General features: G+C 37.4%; 1 protein-coding gene across 1 annotated transcript in view; it reads right to left on the bottom strand.

Moving 5' to 3' along the window:
• LOC124774928 (chromodomain-helicase-DNA-binding protein 7) overlaps positions 1 to 19,400 on the bottom strand; it is a 326,638-nt gene that overhangs the window by 35,942 nt on the left and 271,296 nt on the right. Inside the window, exons 30-34 of the mRNA XM_047249608.1 lie at positions 18,739 to 18,881; positions 12,588 to 12,730; positions 12,268 to 12,475; positions 10,857 to 12,150; positions 1,936 to 2,233 (exon numbers count right to left, since the gene is read on the bottom strand). Coding sequence (XP_047105564.1) covers positions 1,936 to 2,233; positions 10,857 to 12,150; positions 12,268 to 12,475; positions 12,588 to 12,730; positions 18,739 to 18,881 — 2,086 coding nt within the window. The remainder of the gene's footprint in view (positions 1 to 1,935; positions 2,234 to 10,856; positions 12,151 to 12,267; positions 12,476 to 12,587; positions 12,731 to 18,738; positions 18,882 to 19,400) is intronic.

Genomic DNA, 19,400 nt, shown 5'->3' with positions numbered 1-19,400 from the left:
AGAACAACAACAAAAAATACATAGTTTTTAACTTCTTAAATTTTATCATAAAGCAAATATTAAAATAGGTTTTTGTACAAATAATTTGTTAAAATACAGATTCTGCCATAAAATCCACAATAGTAGGATTATCTCACTATTCATGTGTTATAGTTTCAAATGCAATGACTGCAATACACAGGACATAGGGCAAACAGCAGGAACTTTTAAACCAGAGAGAGAGAGAGAGAGAGAGAGAGAGAGAGAGGGAGGGAGGGAGGGAGGGAGGAAGGGAGTGAGAGAGAGAGGGGGGAGAGAGAGAGGGGGGGGAGGGAGAGAGGGGGGGAGGGAGAGAGGGGGGGAGGGAGAGAGGGGGGGAGGGAGAGAGGGGGGGGAGGGAGAGAGGGGGGGAGGGGGAGAGAGAGAGAGAGAGAGAGAGAGAGAGAGAGAGAGAGAGAGAGAGCCTAGCAGTGTTTGGGCACTATCAAAAACTTAAAAAGTGTTCCATCATGAACACTGAGCAAAATTTGGACATCCTATATACAGCTCCTATATACAGCTCAAAAGGTTTGATACACTAACCTCTACGAGGCGCTTGCAATTCACACTCACAAAAAGCAAGATTCAAATCTAATTCTGATAAGAACAACAAATTCAATCATAATGCTTATTTAAACTTTTATAACGGCTTACTCAGGTGATGATTGTCACATGTCTAAGCCGAAGGTGACAGATGAGAGAATGCTTGCAATGACATATCTGTAACATGTTTGCTTTGCCCGACATCGTTGAAGGGGCGCTACTGCATGGTCCTCCGCTTACTGTGGCAGTTTTTAGATGATGGGTCGGCTTGTCCCATAACATCAATACAGTTTTCACATGAGGAAGCATGCCAGAAAAAAGCCAGGCCTACAGCAACACCAGGGATATGGAAACCGCAGTCTTTTACATTTCTAAAATTGTATGATGTATTTATACTATTTTTTGACCTTGACAAACCACAGATTTTAAATTAGTACCTCCAAGAACAGTATTCTCACCATACAAAAACATAATTATTGTTAATTCAGTGTAGCTGTACATGTTTTGTTCAAATTTGACAAATTTAACAGTTGCTGACAGTAACCTAGTGGACTGCAGCGATAACATGCCTTCTACCAAACCATTATATTACTGCGTGACATAACACGTAAACTTAGGTGTCAGTTGGTGCATTCTGGTGTGTTTGATGTTCGATTCTGGCATGTTATGATAATATTTCGCATTTTCATAAAGTATTTACAGATTAATTATTTTATTGTTGTCTACAGATTTGAGGACAGTTCACGCTGTAATGAAACCAGTCACTTCAAAAGACTAGTGCAATCAAGACAGATAATAGATCTGTTTTAAAACAATCTATTCTGGATTTTATCTCTGAAGACATCATGTCAATTTTCGCAAAGTTATGAGGTTAGTGAATAAGCAATGTGTTGTGCTCCTATGTGTGTTTTAAGGCTGAGTTTTATTTACATATTGTCCTGATTCATTTTGCCTGAATTTTCTAGCACTCTCCTTTGATGCTCATGCTTGTTTACAACTGCCTTTTTTTTTTTTTTTGCCTTGGCCAAGAGAAATACTTGTTGCACAACATACACTACAACATTGGAAAATGCAGATGGAATGTAACAATATTATGAGAAGGAAAGTTGTTACCATATAGCGGAGATGCTGAGTCATAGATAGGCACAACAAAAAGACTTTCACACTTGAAGCTTTTGGCCAATGGCCTTCGTCAAAATCACGCACACACACACACACACACACACACACACACACACACACAACACTGTAGTCTCAGGCAACTGAAACCACACTGTCCTCTTTTTTTTTTTGTCTATCTGTGACTCTGCATCTTCGCTATATGGCAAATAAAATGTTTACATTTACGTTAAATAATAATGAGGTCTACCTTACCTCTTTCTGTCTCAACATCAATTGCTATGTGTCTCTTTCTCTTCTTTGATGAAGAGACCCTAGAAGCACCATGATCTGTAGTTATGGTAATAACTTCTGAGCCTTCTGACAATGACATTGGCGTTGATGTTTCTCGTTTAGGTGTAACATCAGGTGTTTCATGACAACTTAGATCCAGTTCTCCTGTACTAGAAACATTATTCTGAATACTGCTTGATGAGAAATTCCGTGGTACTGGCCATTCTTTATGTTCGACAGCATGAATAATATGTTGTAGTCTTGTCTGGAGTACGTGATCCTGGAATGACAGCATAGTGTAATTTGCAGTCTTGTGAATCTACAGCAAAACAGTTGCATTAACTTACTTCAGATGCTGTCTTGTCTGGAATGGAATAGAATAGAATAGAACAGTGGATACCAAACGGTTATGATATTCCAGATCTACTGATTTTTAACACTCCCCTAAGTACAGTTTCATGAGCTTATTGTTTTAATAGAATTTACGACAGTACCTTTCAAGACAATTTATATTATGAGAAGCGCTTGCAAGTGAATGACAATTAGGCGGAAAAGTGAATCAGGTTTCTAGGAAACTAAATCCTACAGTAAAAATTGTCTCTAATGAATAATTTCTGGTAACAACCAACATCCTGTAGTTTTTGAATACACCTCGTAACAGAATAAACAGCTTCTGTGACTTCAGCAAACTCTGTGACACAAGAGCACAGAACTGTTGAATGAAATGGAGGACAGGCATCCCTACTGGCTTTCATTCAGCACTTTGTAACAATTGTTTAGTATATACGACAGTGTATTATAATTAAAAGATCCCAGGATGAGTGGCAGAAGCAGACAACACAGTGACTTCTATATACACTTATCTCGAGGGACAGGCTTTGACTACTGACAAATGTCATTTTCTGCTGCAGTGGCCGCAAACACTACAGTGTGTGTAATAATAACAGCTTGGCATTACATAACACATGTGCTGTTCAGTTAACATGGTGGCTCAAATGTTCAACTGCAAGGTGTACAATGCCAACAGTGGACTCAATGGTGTAAAATAGTTTAAATGACCAGCATCATTGCTGAGAGCACATTAGCTGGTATTAGTAATATAACTTTTCGTTTTGAGGTTTTTAAGCAATACAGAGTTTAGAGAGGTTTGTTTGTTGTATTGATCTCGTACAATGTTTTCACAGAACAATACCTATCTCTGATTCACAGCAATCATGAAAGAAGTCCTATATAAAATATATACGTCATATTGTCAAATATCTGTCTGGTGAATTGGGGTATCAAATCCCATGGCAACATCATATGGAATCTGTATCACTATTTCACGATTTCTTCAAATATGTAGGATGATGTACAGTATTTTTGTACAGCAACCTTCTGATGCCCTTATGATCTATATAATATTTGTGTCAAAGTCTTCTGACACTGAAAAAACTCATAATTGTACCTCATGCTTCACACTAATTTAATCATATTTAAATCAAACCCTGCAAGTGCAATCCAGTAATAGAACCAAATGCCTTCCTCACTATTATGCATATCAAGTGAAATAATCAGATCATATAGTACATACTCTGTAACACAGTTTAGTTGCAATATTAAAAGTGTTTAGTTGTTGTAGATGTGGGTTCATAAGTGGCAATGACAAATGGGTTCCTCTAAAAATTCAGGCTCATCCTGCATGAGGATACATTTTTTACTGTTCATCTAATGTAAGGAATAAAAGGAGAAGATTGCATGAAGTGTTTAATGTTAGTGATATATACCGTATTTACTCGAATCTAAGCCGCACCTGAAATTTGAGACTCGAAATTCAAGGGGGAGAAAAGTTTTAGGCCGCACCTCCAAATCGAAACAAAGTTGGTCCATTGTAATATGAGACACAATTTAGGTATAATGAATGACGACACAGCTACAGTAGTTTGCTTCGAGTCTTAAGCTTAGCAGTTAAACTTTACCAGGTAGCCATTGCTATGCGTCAGGCGCTCCGTCCGTATTTATATGGGTACCCTTCCTTTTTCACGTGCTTCACCTGGTTTGAATTGATTGCTGATTTTTCTTTGATCTGACAAGTGCCGTTCTCTTTGTTATAGGTGTGTACGTCACTCTAAGCACAAAATGCATTATTGTACTGTGTCGTGTATTGTTTGTCGCATTCTGACAATGAGTGTTTACGATCTGTCGTCGTTTGCGGCATGGCTTGCTTTTGTGCACGCTACCACCGCTTACAATAAAAAAAAGAGAGGAATTGTCTCATTAGCAAAACAATGGCAAGAGACTGCTATTTGTTGTTACTTACACTGCTGCTTTTTTTGATAATGATCAACAAGAACCAAATAATAGACTGTGTATGATAGATGATGTTCTAAACGAGAGTTTAGCGAAATTTTTTCTCCATTTGAAAATCTTTGCAGGTGCCTCTTTAGTACATTACACTCCGCACAGAAATTAGAGGCATCTTAGATTTGAAAATCTGGTTAATTGCCGTGCTTCATTTCTGACTGTACCACTATTAGGCATAAGAATAATACAAATATAAACACTACATGATATGTCTATTCTTCCACGTTTGCTGTTGTCTCACTCTAGTTTCGTAGTTTATTAGGCAGACAGGATTTAAATGAGATAGCAGCAAACACGAAACAATACATGGCAAAATGTTTATATTCGTATTATTCTTATGGTGGAGAGAATACTGCATGTGATTCACAATTCATAAAAGTTCCTATTAGCACCATCTCTTCTCAGAGGTAGGAAAAAATTCAGAACGTAGAGATGGCCATATTGACAAACATCCCAAACAGTCTTGCCAGTCGGATTTTCATAGTACATCGAAGTGCTCCTACATTCGAAGATGAACACTACGGAATTTGAATTTACTTCTTTGGATAATGTATGAAAATGCGGAGAAAAAAAAAGCTCGTCTTCCACCTTTTTTTTAAATTTATTTACTGACGCAGAGGTTTTGGCGCCAGTATTTATCTTGGTGCCTGAAAAGCATGCCTGTGTAGCGCTACATATCTTCTACGGCAGAAGTTAGTTGTGGCGGCACCTACCAACATTTTTCAGAACTTTCGCTTGCTTTGCACTCGATTCTAAGCCGCAGGCGGTTTTTTGGCTTACAGAAACCAGAAAAAAAGTGCGGCTTAGATTCGAGTAAATACGGTATATATTTCACAAACAGGCTGTTTTATAAAAACTAGTAATTAGCATTTGCTACATTTAGATTGAGAAGATAATGACAGATGAATAAGTAGTTGTTATTTCACGAGATGTACCTCGTTATCCTTGTAATATAAGTGACATCGAAGAGGATGGTCAGCAAGACGTCAATTTACAAGTTTTACTCATTATGGGATGGAAATGTAACATTGGAATGAGATTCATAAATTGGGAGAGAACAAAAGACATAAGTGCTGATATTCAGTAACAATGCAATTAACATGGACATTACATAGCAGTTGTCACACAATGACAAGTCACTCAATAAAGCAAATCATTGTTTCCAATAGATGGTCCTCTCAAACTATAGTGACAAGAGTGCCAGATGATTATGTGCCTAGCTAGCAGATCATTTGTGTCAAGTCCACAGTAAATTTTCTTCTCTCTTCGGTGTGACTTCTACAGTAAGCTATTTATGGAGCACTATATTTATATTCAAGTCTTCATTTTTCACTTTCTTTGATTTTAAGTTACCTACACGTTGGAGTAAACAATACGTCATTACTTCTGTGACAGGTCAGTTTACAATTTCTATCTCCACCAAGAGAAAATATTGCACAGAGAAGAAACCAAACCACCATTGCACATTGTTATTTATCCAAGTTACTTAGTGGTAAAATGATGACGTTAAGTCTCCCACCAACTTGTCTTGATTTTAACAAGAATGCACAATTACAGCAGCTCGGGCCTGAGCTGCAGGAGTTGGCAATCATGTGTACATGAGATGTGTTTGCTTGTGTGAACAAATGGTGTGTGATTCTCGGTTTCGGTTGTGGCTGAAAGCTTACTTGTAGGATTCTCAATTGTGCCTGTCTGCAACTTAATGTGTAACTTTTATGGTAAGTAGCACTCTACCGTTTCCTACATTGTTAAACATTAATATTAGATTTAAAGTAGCAGTACCATGGTGGAGTAAAAACTTGATCTACAACATAGAGGCATTATGCAAGGCCAGCCAAATATGAGAACTCAGGAAATGATAATCAACAAAGGGTCTCTGATATCTGTTAATGGAAATTCCATGTTGGAATATCAACAACATAAGGAAGAGAACAGACTGCTATTCACGGTAAAGATGACACGCTGAGCTGCAAACAGGCGCAATGCTGCTAAACACTTAGTTTTTGGGTGGTGGTTGGGGGGGGGGGAACTTCTTAACATAGTATTGCGCTATGGATTCACTACTTCCGCTTGTGTCTGATGAACTAAACTTTAATAAAGCTAAACAAGTATAATAATAATAAGACGTGTGACGACGGCCTCCTGTCAGGTAGACCGCTCGCCTCGTGCAAGTCTTTCGATTTGACGCCACTTCGGCAACTTGCATGTCGATGGGGATGAAATGATGATGATGATGATGATTAGGACAACACAACACCCAGTCCCTGAGCGGAGAAAATCTCCGACCCAGCCGGGAATCGAACCCGGGCCCTTAGGATTGACAGTCTGTCGGGCTGACCACTCAGCTACCAGGGGCGGACAGCTAAACAAGTATCCTAGTGACATCTGTTACCAAAAATATCAGGCTATACTCTACTCACCCACAAAATTCTATACAGTACCTATCTCTCAGAAAATTTTTAATCAAATAACAGAACTTTATTTCACTACTGATAACTCAATTAACAGTAATGGGCACACTTGATAATACAAGATGCTAATGTAATGATAATGAATATCTCTATATCAAAGACTGCCAACTATGACAGTGTTACCATCACAGATAAAGAAGTAGAAACCCTAGCATAGCTGACAGCATTAGCCTCTTGTCAAAATAACCTATATTTCCAGTAGAGTTGGAAGAATAATTCATCCAGGATTCTGTACTCATCAACATCATGCATTTTCAACCCACAGGATATTCTTTCCCTTCTTATGGCAAGCAGGTGTGACACTACTTCAGTCTCTTTTTGACAAGGCAAAAAGAAAGTTGGCATCATCCACAAGAAAAACCCCTGGTATTTTCAAACAGCTAGAGGCAAAAGCAGGCCAAATTTCTGAAGCAGGTGAAAGGTCCAACTAAACCCAAAATACAAACTTGAGATGCCAACCAGTACCATATCCTTTTTGTACCTAACTACACGACCAGGCATGGCTAGGTAACAATATAATTCCATCAGTTTGGGGCTGGATACTTACAGAGGACAGTAATTCCCAAAACAAAAAGAATGCTGCGATAGACTCCTTACTGGCAATCATTTCTTGTACAAATGACAGCAGCACAAAAGCATCCAGCTTCAAGCAGCAGGAACCTCGCAATCTACCATTAGCAAATATTGTTGTGGTCATGCATACGAGAATTAACCTGAGATGGACTTCAGGAGGAGGAAGATGCTGAGGAGGATTAAAAAGAGGGGGAACCCTAATTGACATCACTATGGAGGGATAATCAGATACCCAATGACATGCCCTTTGGACCATAGGCATTAACTTTTTTTCAGTAATTCTGTTATATGTTAGTTTCATTTACGGTAACTTTCATTTTTGAAATACAAATGTAGCTGATAGGAAATGAAATCGTATTTGTAGGTTGGATGTGTTTCTGTGCTTGTCAAATTTTGACACTTCAAATCATGTACCATGAAAAACTCTATTTCTACCATTTTTACGATCCTCAGCAGAAATGAGCATTCCATTGAGGATAAGTGGGAGCTAATCTTGACGTTAAGAACTGGCCATTAGAGGCATCAACCACTGTCATTTTTTGAAAGTTATGCAATTAAAATTATATTGCTGAAACTCATCTTTTTAATTATTATTATAATGTGAGAATTTTATCATTCCTTTGAAGCTCTGCATCTTCGTAAGTTTTTGGCGTAAAACTATATTTGAGTAGTGCAAAGTGTAGAAAATTTTAAGCTTTACAAGAAGGATCCCATGTTTTGCTGTTGGCAAGGTAAAAAAATTTACTCGGGCGGGAGGGGTCCACAATTTCACCATATTCTGGTTCCATCCAAGTTCTCTTGAGGTTAAAAAGTTGGATCCCCCCCCACACACACACACCATATTTTAAATTCACAACATTTGGACCTCTTTTAAGATCCAGTGTACACACTGACTGGATGATAAGGCAAAACGTTTTCAGAGTAAAACTTTAGACCAGATTAAAGTGATGTATTCTCTTGTAGCACAAAAACAGTATAAACAATTTTAGAAGTCACTTCACAGATGCTCTCTCCAAGTAAATCATTTTTCATACTAGGCGTATTTCTGGTTGTCAATGAAAAATTGAATAAAAAACATTTAAAAAAGGTATTCAGAAAAAAGTTGCAGAATATACACTATACCCATCACTTGCTACATATTCACAATAAGTACCGGTAATGTAAATATGACGATAATCTTCATTTTCTAATGAGTCCAAGATCTTCGACTCTACATTAATGACACAGAAGATTATGTCACTTCAGCCTGGCCTTTTATTTTGCACTGGCAACATTTTTTGTCTGATGTATAAATTGGGTACTTTCCTGGATTCTATAATTTTGAAGCAGTTGATGTATAATGTTGCTGCAGATACAAATGACCTTATTTGGTGAGGGTCGCGTAGCATTTTAGTTTTACTGATGAAAAGGATAGAAATTTTGTTTACTGCTTAATTAGCCCTTTGAATATGGCTTTTAGTGGCAGCAGCAGACTAAGAAACCATAGAAATGGAGGGGGGAAAAAGAAATAAAAAGACACTCTTCCTTCAATGTTAATACTGAGTGATGCATTTTTGACCAGTATTTATTAACTTAATTCTGATGAGAACATAATGATACAATGGATGCAAAAAATGTTAACTATTTTTTCTCATCACAAAGAAGTCAAACTATATAATTATATGAGAAACTGATGAGGCATATTCCTTACACAATTACCTTAAAGATGACTTCTTTTTAGCTATAAATGCATGTAACTATGAACAATGATGTGAGGTATTTCAAAAGAATTTCAGTAAAAAAATTGGAAATCATGATGTGATTTCTTCCACGTTTAGACCCTCTAACTAGTGGTAGTACGAGTGTCCACCAAAAGACAAAACAGTACTCTGCTACCGGCATTAAGCCATCACTTTTTTATTATCAAAGCAACTTTTGTAGCTGCCTCATCTGATGGGTTTTCTTCATGTAGAAAATATATTTCCGGACTTTACATTTAAAAGAGGGTAAGCGAAGTCTCTTACAAAAGGAGGCGATGACTACTCTAGTAGTTAAAAACTTGACTCAATGGTGGGAACTATGTATCACTTCCAGTAAAATAGAGAAAATGATCTAATATATATTAAAGACACAAGAAACAACTGCTCACTATACTAATATAACGCACAATAGTAACTGTTATGGCAAATTATTGTGCAACTTTTCTTCAATCTTTAACTCCAGTCTTACATTGTGTCAAGAATCATAAAAATCCATCTGCTTTCTAGCAGTGGATAAGCAATTTATTATACATTCGTTCTTGTCCTCTGCCAAAAGGCTGAAGCACCAGTGCTCCTGTATGATCTCTATGAGAAAACAACATCCACAAAGTTATTGAGCAATGGCAATGGCAGGAATTAATTAAGTTGTGTTGAAACTGTGGGATTCAATTTTGAAATCCTTTCAATATTTGATGAACAATTTTGAATGACTGGCATATCTCATTCTACAGCACCACTAGTGGCAAGGCCAGTAGCAAGTAAGGTTAATTAAATGTAAACAAAGATTGATTACTATGAGAGGCTATCTGACCAGAAGTAACAATAGAGCTCATCATGATCAATTATATTGTCTCCTGGGAGAGAGGATGGTCTAAAACTTACTTTCAGTAGATCAACAATGATTCACCCTCTGAGTAGTAGCAATGGTTAAAAGTCGTCTCTGATAACCGTCCCATCAGCACTGCTGCAGTGTGTTTGCGTTAGACAACTTACCTTCAACACAGCGTGTCTCGGAAACTATTAGTATCACATAAGATTGTTGTTCTAACAACTACTTAAATAAACAAAACAATGGAAAGTCCAGCAAAGACTAATGACAATATTATGAAAAGAATAAATTGCTACTTACCATGCAGAGGAGACATAGAATCGCACATTGTCACAACTAAAGATTCAGCCAAAAGGCCTTCTCCTGAAGCAGAAAACACACACACACACACACACACACACACACACACACACACACACACAAAAGACCACTGTTGCTGGCTACGGAACAATCTGTGACTAGTGAGAGTAATGAGATTTTCTTAAAAGTATTTGAACTTATAAAAGCAGAGGACAGTTCCTACTTGTCTTTGCAATTTGCAATCATGACCAGCAAGCTTCAGAAGAATAACAGAACTAAACAGTCAAAAGAAAGGTTATAGCAGTACTGATTGAAAATATATTTATAAACCTACAAAACAAAATACAAACAAATTTGACTCTGAAATAGAAAGTTAGTTAATAATTAGAAAGTTAGCTGTAGAATTACAAATTTGTCAGTAATTTTTCATTATTTGTGTACGACACTAGGTTCATTTTGAAGCTAATTTACATTATGAATGGAATTACCATGGAAAGAATATATAAGTACCACATCATTACTTGAATTATCTGAACTCTGCTTTAATTTAACAGAGCTATGCACATAACTGGAGCAATCACAGTATAAAACTATTTCAATAGCTAATTTCTATTACTATAGCTCTGGATACAATAGAACAGCATTTACCTTAGGCCATTTCACTGGATTCTGGTAGCTCTGTGCCAGTAATTGCGCAACTGTTGGTTCAGAGAAATCCAACGAGCCAGTGTTGCTATTCTGTTTTGCTCCTAAGACAAATGTATCAATCTCAGCTAGTCGTGCTAATGGGTGGATAACTTCCAGGTCTGGGAAGACGTTTTTCAAATCTGGAGTTTGGGCACTGCTGCTTGCTTTTCCTTGAGTATCTTCCTGATCATTACATTCAGCCCGCTTTAAACTGCTGCATGTCCTTTTCAGTTCAGTTTCATACTTGACATTCAGGTCTGATATAGGTCTCTCAATTTCATTCGAGAGGATTTGTTCTTGGTCAGTTCCTTCCTGCTTTACTTCCTTCAGTTCGAACTCAGTTTTCATCTCATGATCTTTTTCCTGAGCAATTATTTCATCTTTTGTTCTACTGTCAGTCTCTTCATTATCAACAGCTGATGCAGATTGCATTTCTCCATCATTGTTATCAAGACAGTTTCTATCCTCGGGCTTCAGGAGATCAGGTTCTGTTACAGACTCTGAAACTCCCATGTCAATTTCTTGTTCATTATTCTTATCATTGTCTTCAGCATGATCTTCATTTGATGTAACTTTTTCCATGTCTTTAGGTTCTTCCGATTCTATTGTTTGTTGTGTATCTAATATTTCATTCTCTGCAGCAGGGCACTGTGAAGTGTGAACCAGCTGTTGTGGTGTTTCCTCCTGTTGAAGATCCTGCACCTTGTCTGAACAAACCACTTCAGCTTTATTCACTTCTGTAATTGAACAGTTCACTGGCTCTGTTGTGTCCTCCTCTGATTTTTTGTTGTTATCCATGGACATCAATTTCTCTTTCTCTTCTCTATTTGCTGATTCACTTTCTTGGGTGTTACTGGAACCCTGTTCATTATCAGATTTATCATAACTCTGTGTACATTCCTCATTCTCTGCTTTAATTTTATTTGCAAGTAATGTTAATTCTACAATATTTTGGCCCTGGGATACATTTTCTTTTTCCCTGAACTGATTTTTTTCTTCCTCAGTTTTCATTTCTTTCTTAATTCCTATTTTTTCTATCTTTAATGTGCCTTCTCCTTTTTCTAGTTTCACAATAATCTCATTCTTGTCTGTTCTAAGAATATCTTCAGGCCGCTCATACTTAATTTCATCTAGATGTTTATGTTCTTTTGCCTCTGGAAGTGGCTGATCTATGGCTAGATGTTTCCTTAGTATATCAAAGAAACTTAATTCAGGGTCGTTTAAAATAAAGAACTCTGTTCTGCCTAAACCATGCCTGCAACAAATTAAAATAAAAATATCAATAAGATTTAGTCACTTCTACAAACACCTATGAACAAAAAAATTAAGAAAATACAGTTCATGTTCAAAAGAGTTTAATATTATTTCTTACTTGGCTGCACCAATTAGTAAATCCTTATCATGTTTACCAGGCACCCACCAATCAGGTATATCTGCAGACACTTGGCACAATTTTAACCTTTCATCTAACTGCGGGTGAACAATTATTTCTTCTCTAATTTTACTTAGCAATTCAATTCGTTCTAACGTCCTGCGAGCTTTGTCTTCACTCAAAGGCTCTACAGGGATATCAGCAAATTCTGCATAAAAAAAATTATATATATATATATATATATTTTTTTTTCATACCAGGAAACATCCTAACTCAATTTATGTTCATATGATCTAGTCAATTAACAAAACAATGAATACCTTCTTCTTCTGAGAGTTTCATTCCACAAACTCTCTTGCACATCGCTACAAAAGCTTTGTAATACTCTGTGATTGTATCATCAAATTTCTTTTCCAATCTTGACAATGATTTGAATTTTGACCAGTCATATTTACCCCGTTTCCTGCAACGTGACAAATATACATCTGATTCAAATGATAACTTCTCACAAGGTTTACATACAACACAAGAACTTTACAAATTACAGGAAGAAGTACTAAAAAAAACTGAAATTTTATTTCTTACAAAAAGTCAAACTGAAGGCGGTAAGTACCATATAGCAACAACCGCTCAGTTACTAAGATAAACTTCCAAATAGCTGCTTCCAATACTTTCACATTAGGCAACTACAAAGATGGCTTTCTCTTGGGCATCTGGTTCTGTTTCCTTCACTCTATGCAAAAAGTTTAGGTATTACGCATGTCTTTAGTGTAGTGAAAAACCTCAGAGGAAGTGCAGATAAATGTAGGCAGAGAAAAATTCTATGAGGTAACAACATGCTACTTTTTGGAACACTACCTTTCCCATATGAAAGAACTTCCACATTAAAAAGCTAGTGTTTCCTCTCCCAACTTTATGTATGTCTGTTGAAAGATGGTTTTTAATTTGTGAGACTCACTATGAATTTTGTAAGTAATAAACTAACATGAAAGACAGAAGGCTATCAACTGAGAAAACCTCAAGTTAAGTTCTTTTATTATCCCCTCTCTAAAGGCTATATTTATTTCTGTGCAAGAGACAAATTTGTCCAGGGTATTCAGTACAAAATAAAAAATATATTTAATGGCCAACAGCAATATGCACTCAATGGGAAGCAACAGAACTATGCCAAGTGGATTATCTACTACTGGAGTGTAAGATTATACTGTCCCGTCACTCCAAAACTCAACTGCATCCATGATGTGCTCAACATGAGCAGGCTATTGTACAAAAAAAATGCAGATGAAGTAGAGTAAATAAAATGTAACTGAGTAAAAAATAAACATACCCATCACTCACAAGGTATTTATTACCAGGGAAGTACTTCAGTCACTGCCTGTCAGTATGATTCGTGCTGACCAGTAATTAGACTTCTCCCTTTAACATTATACTTTGCAAATCCATTTCTTTACATGGAACATACAGTTTCCTTTAATTCCGAGTATTCCTGTTTGTGACCCTAGTCTTCTGGGCTCGTTAAAGAGTAACTGCATTTAATTTTATTTCTTACTGCCATTTATTTATGTACCTGTACTGCAAAGAAAATATCAGCACAACAGTGTAAATGTTGACAGTATGCTTTGTGGTTCTTATTTGGAAACAAACTGCACTTGTGCATGATATCTGCTGCTAGCAATGGTGATGCCCACTTTATTCTTTGCTCCCGAGCACGTCACTTTGCTTCTGCCTCAGATGTTATGGAGGTAAAAATAGAAGGGAGATGGCACTATAGACTTATGCTGTATGTTATTTTGAAGCCAGTGTGGGTTCACCGGCCACCATCTTAAATAGCCCAAAACATTAACAGACTACTGTTTACAATTGCTTCTTGTTAATTATTTCTGTCATGTGCACACAACAACCAATTTAAATACAAAAAATTACAGTGCTCACACGAATATCACAGTGTCAGGAAGGTAATTTCAAACTTTTCTGTTCCTGAATGTGTATTTGCTCTAGTAATATGACACATTTGGCCTCATTAACTTTTTTAAATGTATTTTCAATAACCAAGAAGAGAACAAAATGATGTGAAAAGCATGCTCTTCTAATCCTTAATACCACTTTTACTGTGTTTGTATCAATATCAAATGAAGCTGGAACTCTGAAACCAATGCTTGCGGGTACTGCTTCTTGTTTCTTACATTTCCAGTTCTCAACTCGTATGCACAACATTTGTAAAAATGTATCTGCATGATCTTTGATAGCCCACAACTGTGTGCAATGATGAATGAAGCAGGGCATGCTGTCATATCTTGTGCATGTCAATGAAGTGAACCATTTGAAATTAAATGCAATTAAGGGAATGGTCTAAAATGCTTAGACCCCATAAAATGGATACTCTGCTTATTTAAACGATAGACAGATGTTTGTTAGTAATTCCTACCAACAACATTTACACATTAAAATAAAGATAGTCTTTTGCAGAATACGAGTTGTTGAAGAGAAACGTTTTCCGTTTAGTCTCAAATTTTATTTTGCAGTCTGTCAGGAGTTTTATATCACAGGTAAGTGGTCAAAACTTTAGTTGCAATATTGTGAACATCTGTTTGTGCTACAGACAACCTTAATGTGGTGTAATGAATATCATATTTTTTCTTTTGTTATTGTAAATATGTACATCATTGTTCCTGCTGAAATGCAGTGAATTACTCACAACAAACTTCAAGGGAGAATAAATATACTGTAAAGCGAAACACTCACGCCGAGCAGCTGGCGAAAGGAATGGTCTCATATGTTTTTGGCCAAAGCCCTCACTAACAAACAAGATGGCAGACTTATTCTGAACAATAGGATCACACAACACTTAAACTTTAATTCAAAAACACTACACCATGTCAGAGTTTCATTAGTTCTGTTTTAAAATTTCTTCTGTGGCCTACCCTTCTAGAGGATGCAGGCCAGGAGAATTACAGGAGTGAAGGATATATATGAAGGATAACGCTCTTCTACACAGTTCAGAAAAGCTTGTGCTGAAAGAAATGATCCAGATTGCACAAGTTGTGAAGCAACTATTGAGCTCCAGCATGTTCTATTTAGCTGGGTGTTTCACGAATGTGCTGTCAACACTGCTCTTGGGTGCAGTTTGGTGATGGCCATTCATTCCAGTGGACAGGTGGTATGTAGTCATGCCCATACATAATGCTGAGCAGAAACTGCAGAAGAGCTGGTATATGACAAGGTTGGCTTCACAGGTGCCCTGTCTATGATTGGTAGGAAAATCCTTTGAAAGAACTGGAGTAAGATGTGCTGGGTGGGTGAATTGGGCAGGTCTTGTACCTGAGTCTTTCACAGGTGATGTGACCCATGTGCCAAGGGGTGTGATGCCTTCAGCATATCGGGCAAGGGAATTCTCATCACTGGAGATGAGCCGTTCATGGGTAGCCAGGCTGTACAGGAACGATTTTTGGTATGGAAGGAGTAACAGCTGTCAAAATGCAGGTACTGTTGGAGGTTAGTGGGTTTGTAAATGAGCAGAATTGTGGATGGAGCCAACAGAGAAGTGGAGGTCAACATCCAGGAAGGTGGTGTGTTGGACTGAAGAGGACCTGGTGGGCAGATGGGAGAGGTGTTGGGGTTATGAAGGCATGATGATACAGTGTCTTGACCCTGAGTCCAGATCATGAAGATATCATGAGTGAACCAGAATGACAGAAGAGGTTTTTGGGCTTTAGGAGACTAGGAATGCTTCCTCTAGATGTCCCAGAAAAAAAGATTGGCATGGGGGGGGGGGGGGGGGGGTTTACTAAGCAGGTGCCCATGGCTGTGTTGCAGATTTATTTATGCACCTTCCCCTCATGAGAGGAGTAGCTGTGAGTAAGGATACAGTTTGTGTGGTGTATGAGGAATGAGGTGGTGGGTGAGAAATCTGAGAGCACTGGGGGAGGGGGGGGGGGGGGGGGGTCTGCGACAGCGGAAACACCATATACTGAAGGGGGATGATGTATAGGGAGGTTGCATTAACAGTGACAAAAGGTGGTAAAGAGGTGGGTATGGTGGACAATTGTTGGAGGATTTGGTTTGTATCTTTGGTGTGAGAGGCTAGGCTTTGGGCATTTGGTTGCAAGTCTTGGTCAACATACGCAGCCCCCTCATCATCCAGTATTAGCCTGGACTGGACCAATTGAACCATATCTTTCACACATCATCCTGGTCCATTCCTGCACCACTCCCATTCCAAATGCCTTGTAACATAGGTCACATACCTGTGTAAGACCCAAGTGCAAGACCTGCCAAATCAAAGCTCCCACCCAGCACAGCCTACTCCAGTCCTGCCATAGGCTTATCCTATCCCACCAAAGGCAGGAGCACCTGTGAAAGCAGTCATGGCCTACATTCACTTCACTGCAATCACTGCAAACTTTAATATGTCGACACGAATGCCTATGAATAAAATGTCATCTCTTCAAAACTGTTATGTTGTACAATGATGCAATTTTGCAGGTAAATTCAATGATATATGTGAATACTGTCTGAAAAATGTGCTGAAAATAGACTTTGTAGCACAGAAGTCATAAATTAAAATGTCATGCCTGATGATGCAGTTTACTTCACGAACAGCGAAAATGTAGTAAGGGATAAAACTTTTCTCCTTTATCGTTTTGTGTGTGATATCAGCAAGATAAAGTTTTAAATCATGTTGGAAGTCACTATGTGCTCTCATCTTAAATATTGGGTTAATATAGTCTGGGTAATTTGTGTGCCCCAAGTTAAGTTACCTCAAGACATACAAGTTTTCTAACTGTAACACTTTACTTACTTTACTAAATCTTTAACATAAGATTATATTTCTTAATGAGTAGATTATGACAGTATTTTAACTTTTTAAATTCGGTCAATAACTGTACAAAATACTGAAAATGAAATTTTTATTGCCCTCTAAAAGTTGTCAGGTAGACAACCTTTAACAGGAGCTGTGTCCCAGGTTAGTAACATAGATCATTATTATTTATTACAGGTTTACTAAGAGAGAGAGGGTTATTTTAAGTCTGAAACAATTAGAAAGAAATGAATAAAGAAATTTGTTCCATGGATATTAACTACTTCTATTCATGGACTCTCTCAAATCACTAATAAAACTGAAAGGAACCCTACATCCACTTTCACCTGAAATAATATTTTCCTCAGACTTTTAAGATTTGTACTATTGTGAACATAGATTACAATTAAGGGGCATCGCTTCTGATAGCTCTTTATAAAGAGCTAGTGCAATTGAAGGCTTTCACGGCTGGATGTCATTGTTGCTGCTGAGTCTTCCAGGTTGTATGGCCATGGTCCAAGAAACTTTTCAGGAACTATGAAATGAGATTATTTATTCCAACTGTAAGGCATGTCTACCGTGCTCAATACATTTATCAAATTTGTGTTTTGATCCATAATGTACAACAGAAAGTGTGGTATAGAAATAATGAAGTATATTTTTTCATTTCTGACAGGTTAATTTAGGCCTTAGAAATCATTCGCTATGTCAGTATATAACATGTGACAAAATCAATGACAGGAGGTTGGAGACAGTCCCCATCAGTCAGTCTTTCCTTCTGAACTCTTAAGAAAGCCTCCCCTGACCCAGGGTTCTGGGTGACTTTTTCGAACTCTACCCCTTTACATAAGCCTCACCTGTCCTTTTCCTTCACCACTCTTCCTTCCCCTTCAACACTTCTGCCAGGGGGAGCCACTGACTCTGAAAGCTTGGAAATCGTGATACCTTCTATAAGCGTGTTCTCCTACCATTACTTTGTGAGTAGATTTTTATATCTGTCCAATTACATTGTATGTATTCATTTACCGATATGACCTCAGCTGATTCTCAGGAAATACTTCCAGAACGTATTCAACCCTCCTCATCTGAAGTAAGACTATCTGTTTCCAAATCATTTACTTGAACTCCATTTATATGCAGAGATTCAACATATCTGGCACAGTTTTTCTTTAATAGAGTTGTTGAACTGTTGTTTTTGGGAGTACTGGAAACACACATCTAAAACATTTGGGAAATAACTCACTTCTGGCGAACCAATTCAAATAATTCCATCACAATCAGGCTGTCTGCAACAGCTTTAACCCAATGGCGCATTTTTATTTAAAGGGAGTTCACAATCAAAATTTTGACACTGAACTGACAAAATGAGACAGTAAGTGTAATCCTCTCCAGGTTTTGTACTGACACACTGTTGGTGATGGTAATAAAACTTAAACTGTGAAAAGCTATTAACCTGCATTTAAAATGTACATATGAGATACTAAACAGAAACTTTAAGTGACTAAAGTACTAAAATATAACATAGCAAACAGGTTGGTACAACACTGTAATAAATGTTTGATAAAAGAAAGGGTACCATCAAAAGAATTTCAGATAAGAGAATAAATTTTCTTTGTGGTTACAGTTATAATTAACAAATAACAAAGGCAGACACAAAATGTGTGGCAAGATACCTGTCAAATTCAACCCCAAAAGTTGAAACCGTACGGTAGAAATCAGCCTCCTCACGGCGTGACCACCTTCTCTGATGTATTTCAAGTTTTTGTCTCTCTCTTTCACGAACAATTTGTTCAATTTTCTCCCGCCTCTCCATTTTCTGGAATTAAATCAATTTTTTAAGACTATAACAGCTAGAAGTTTCAGATAATATAACTATTAATTACTTCAACAAGTACATAATGAAACTGGAAAACAGGGAGAAGAGAACTGTGCACAACAGGACTGGGGTGGAAAAGTGGTGTACATTATGACTTGTGCAACACATTCCTACAGCACAGGAAGTTACATTTATTTATTCTGCATGCTAATTTATTTCTCAGAACTACCCATGAAATTAAAGATTACAAAGCAAACCTTGATGCAATATGTAATGTTTATCTATTACCTCATTTTTTCCCCTTAAAATATGAATTTCTCTGGCCTTAACTTAATGGAGCTAAAATTTTCTGAAGACAAGGGATGTAGCATAATCAATATTTTGACACTCAAGAGCTAGCTGTTTCTAAATGACAGATTTAACAACAATATTATTGTGCATGGTAGCAAGGCCACTTAGGTTGGCTTATCATAGTATTTCAACAGGATATGCTGAACCACTTGACTGTAAATGCACAAC

Source organism: Schistocerca piceifrons, chromosome 2 (genome assembly GCF_021461385.2).
Source record: "Schistocerca piceifrons isolate TAMUIC-IGC-003096 chromosome 2, iqSchPice1.1, whole genome shotgun sequence".
Lineage (NCBI taxonomy): Eukaryota > Metazoa > Arthropoda > Insecta > Orthoptera > Acrididae > Schistocerca > Schistocerca piceifrons.
This window is presented reverse-complemented; position numbering and strand designations above follow the sequence as displayed.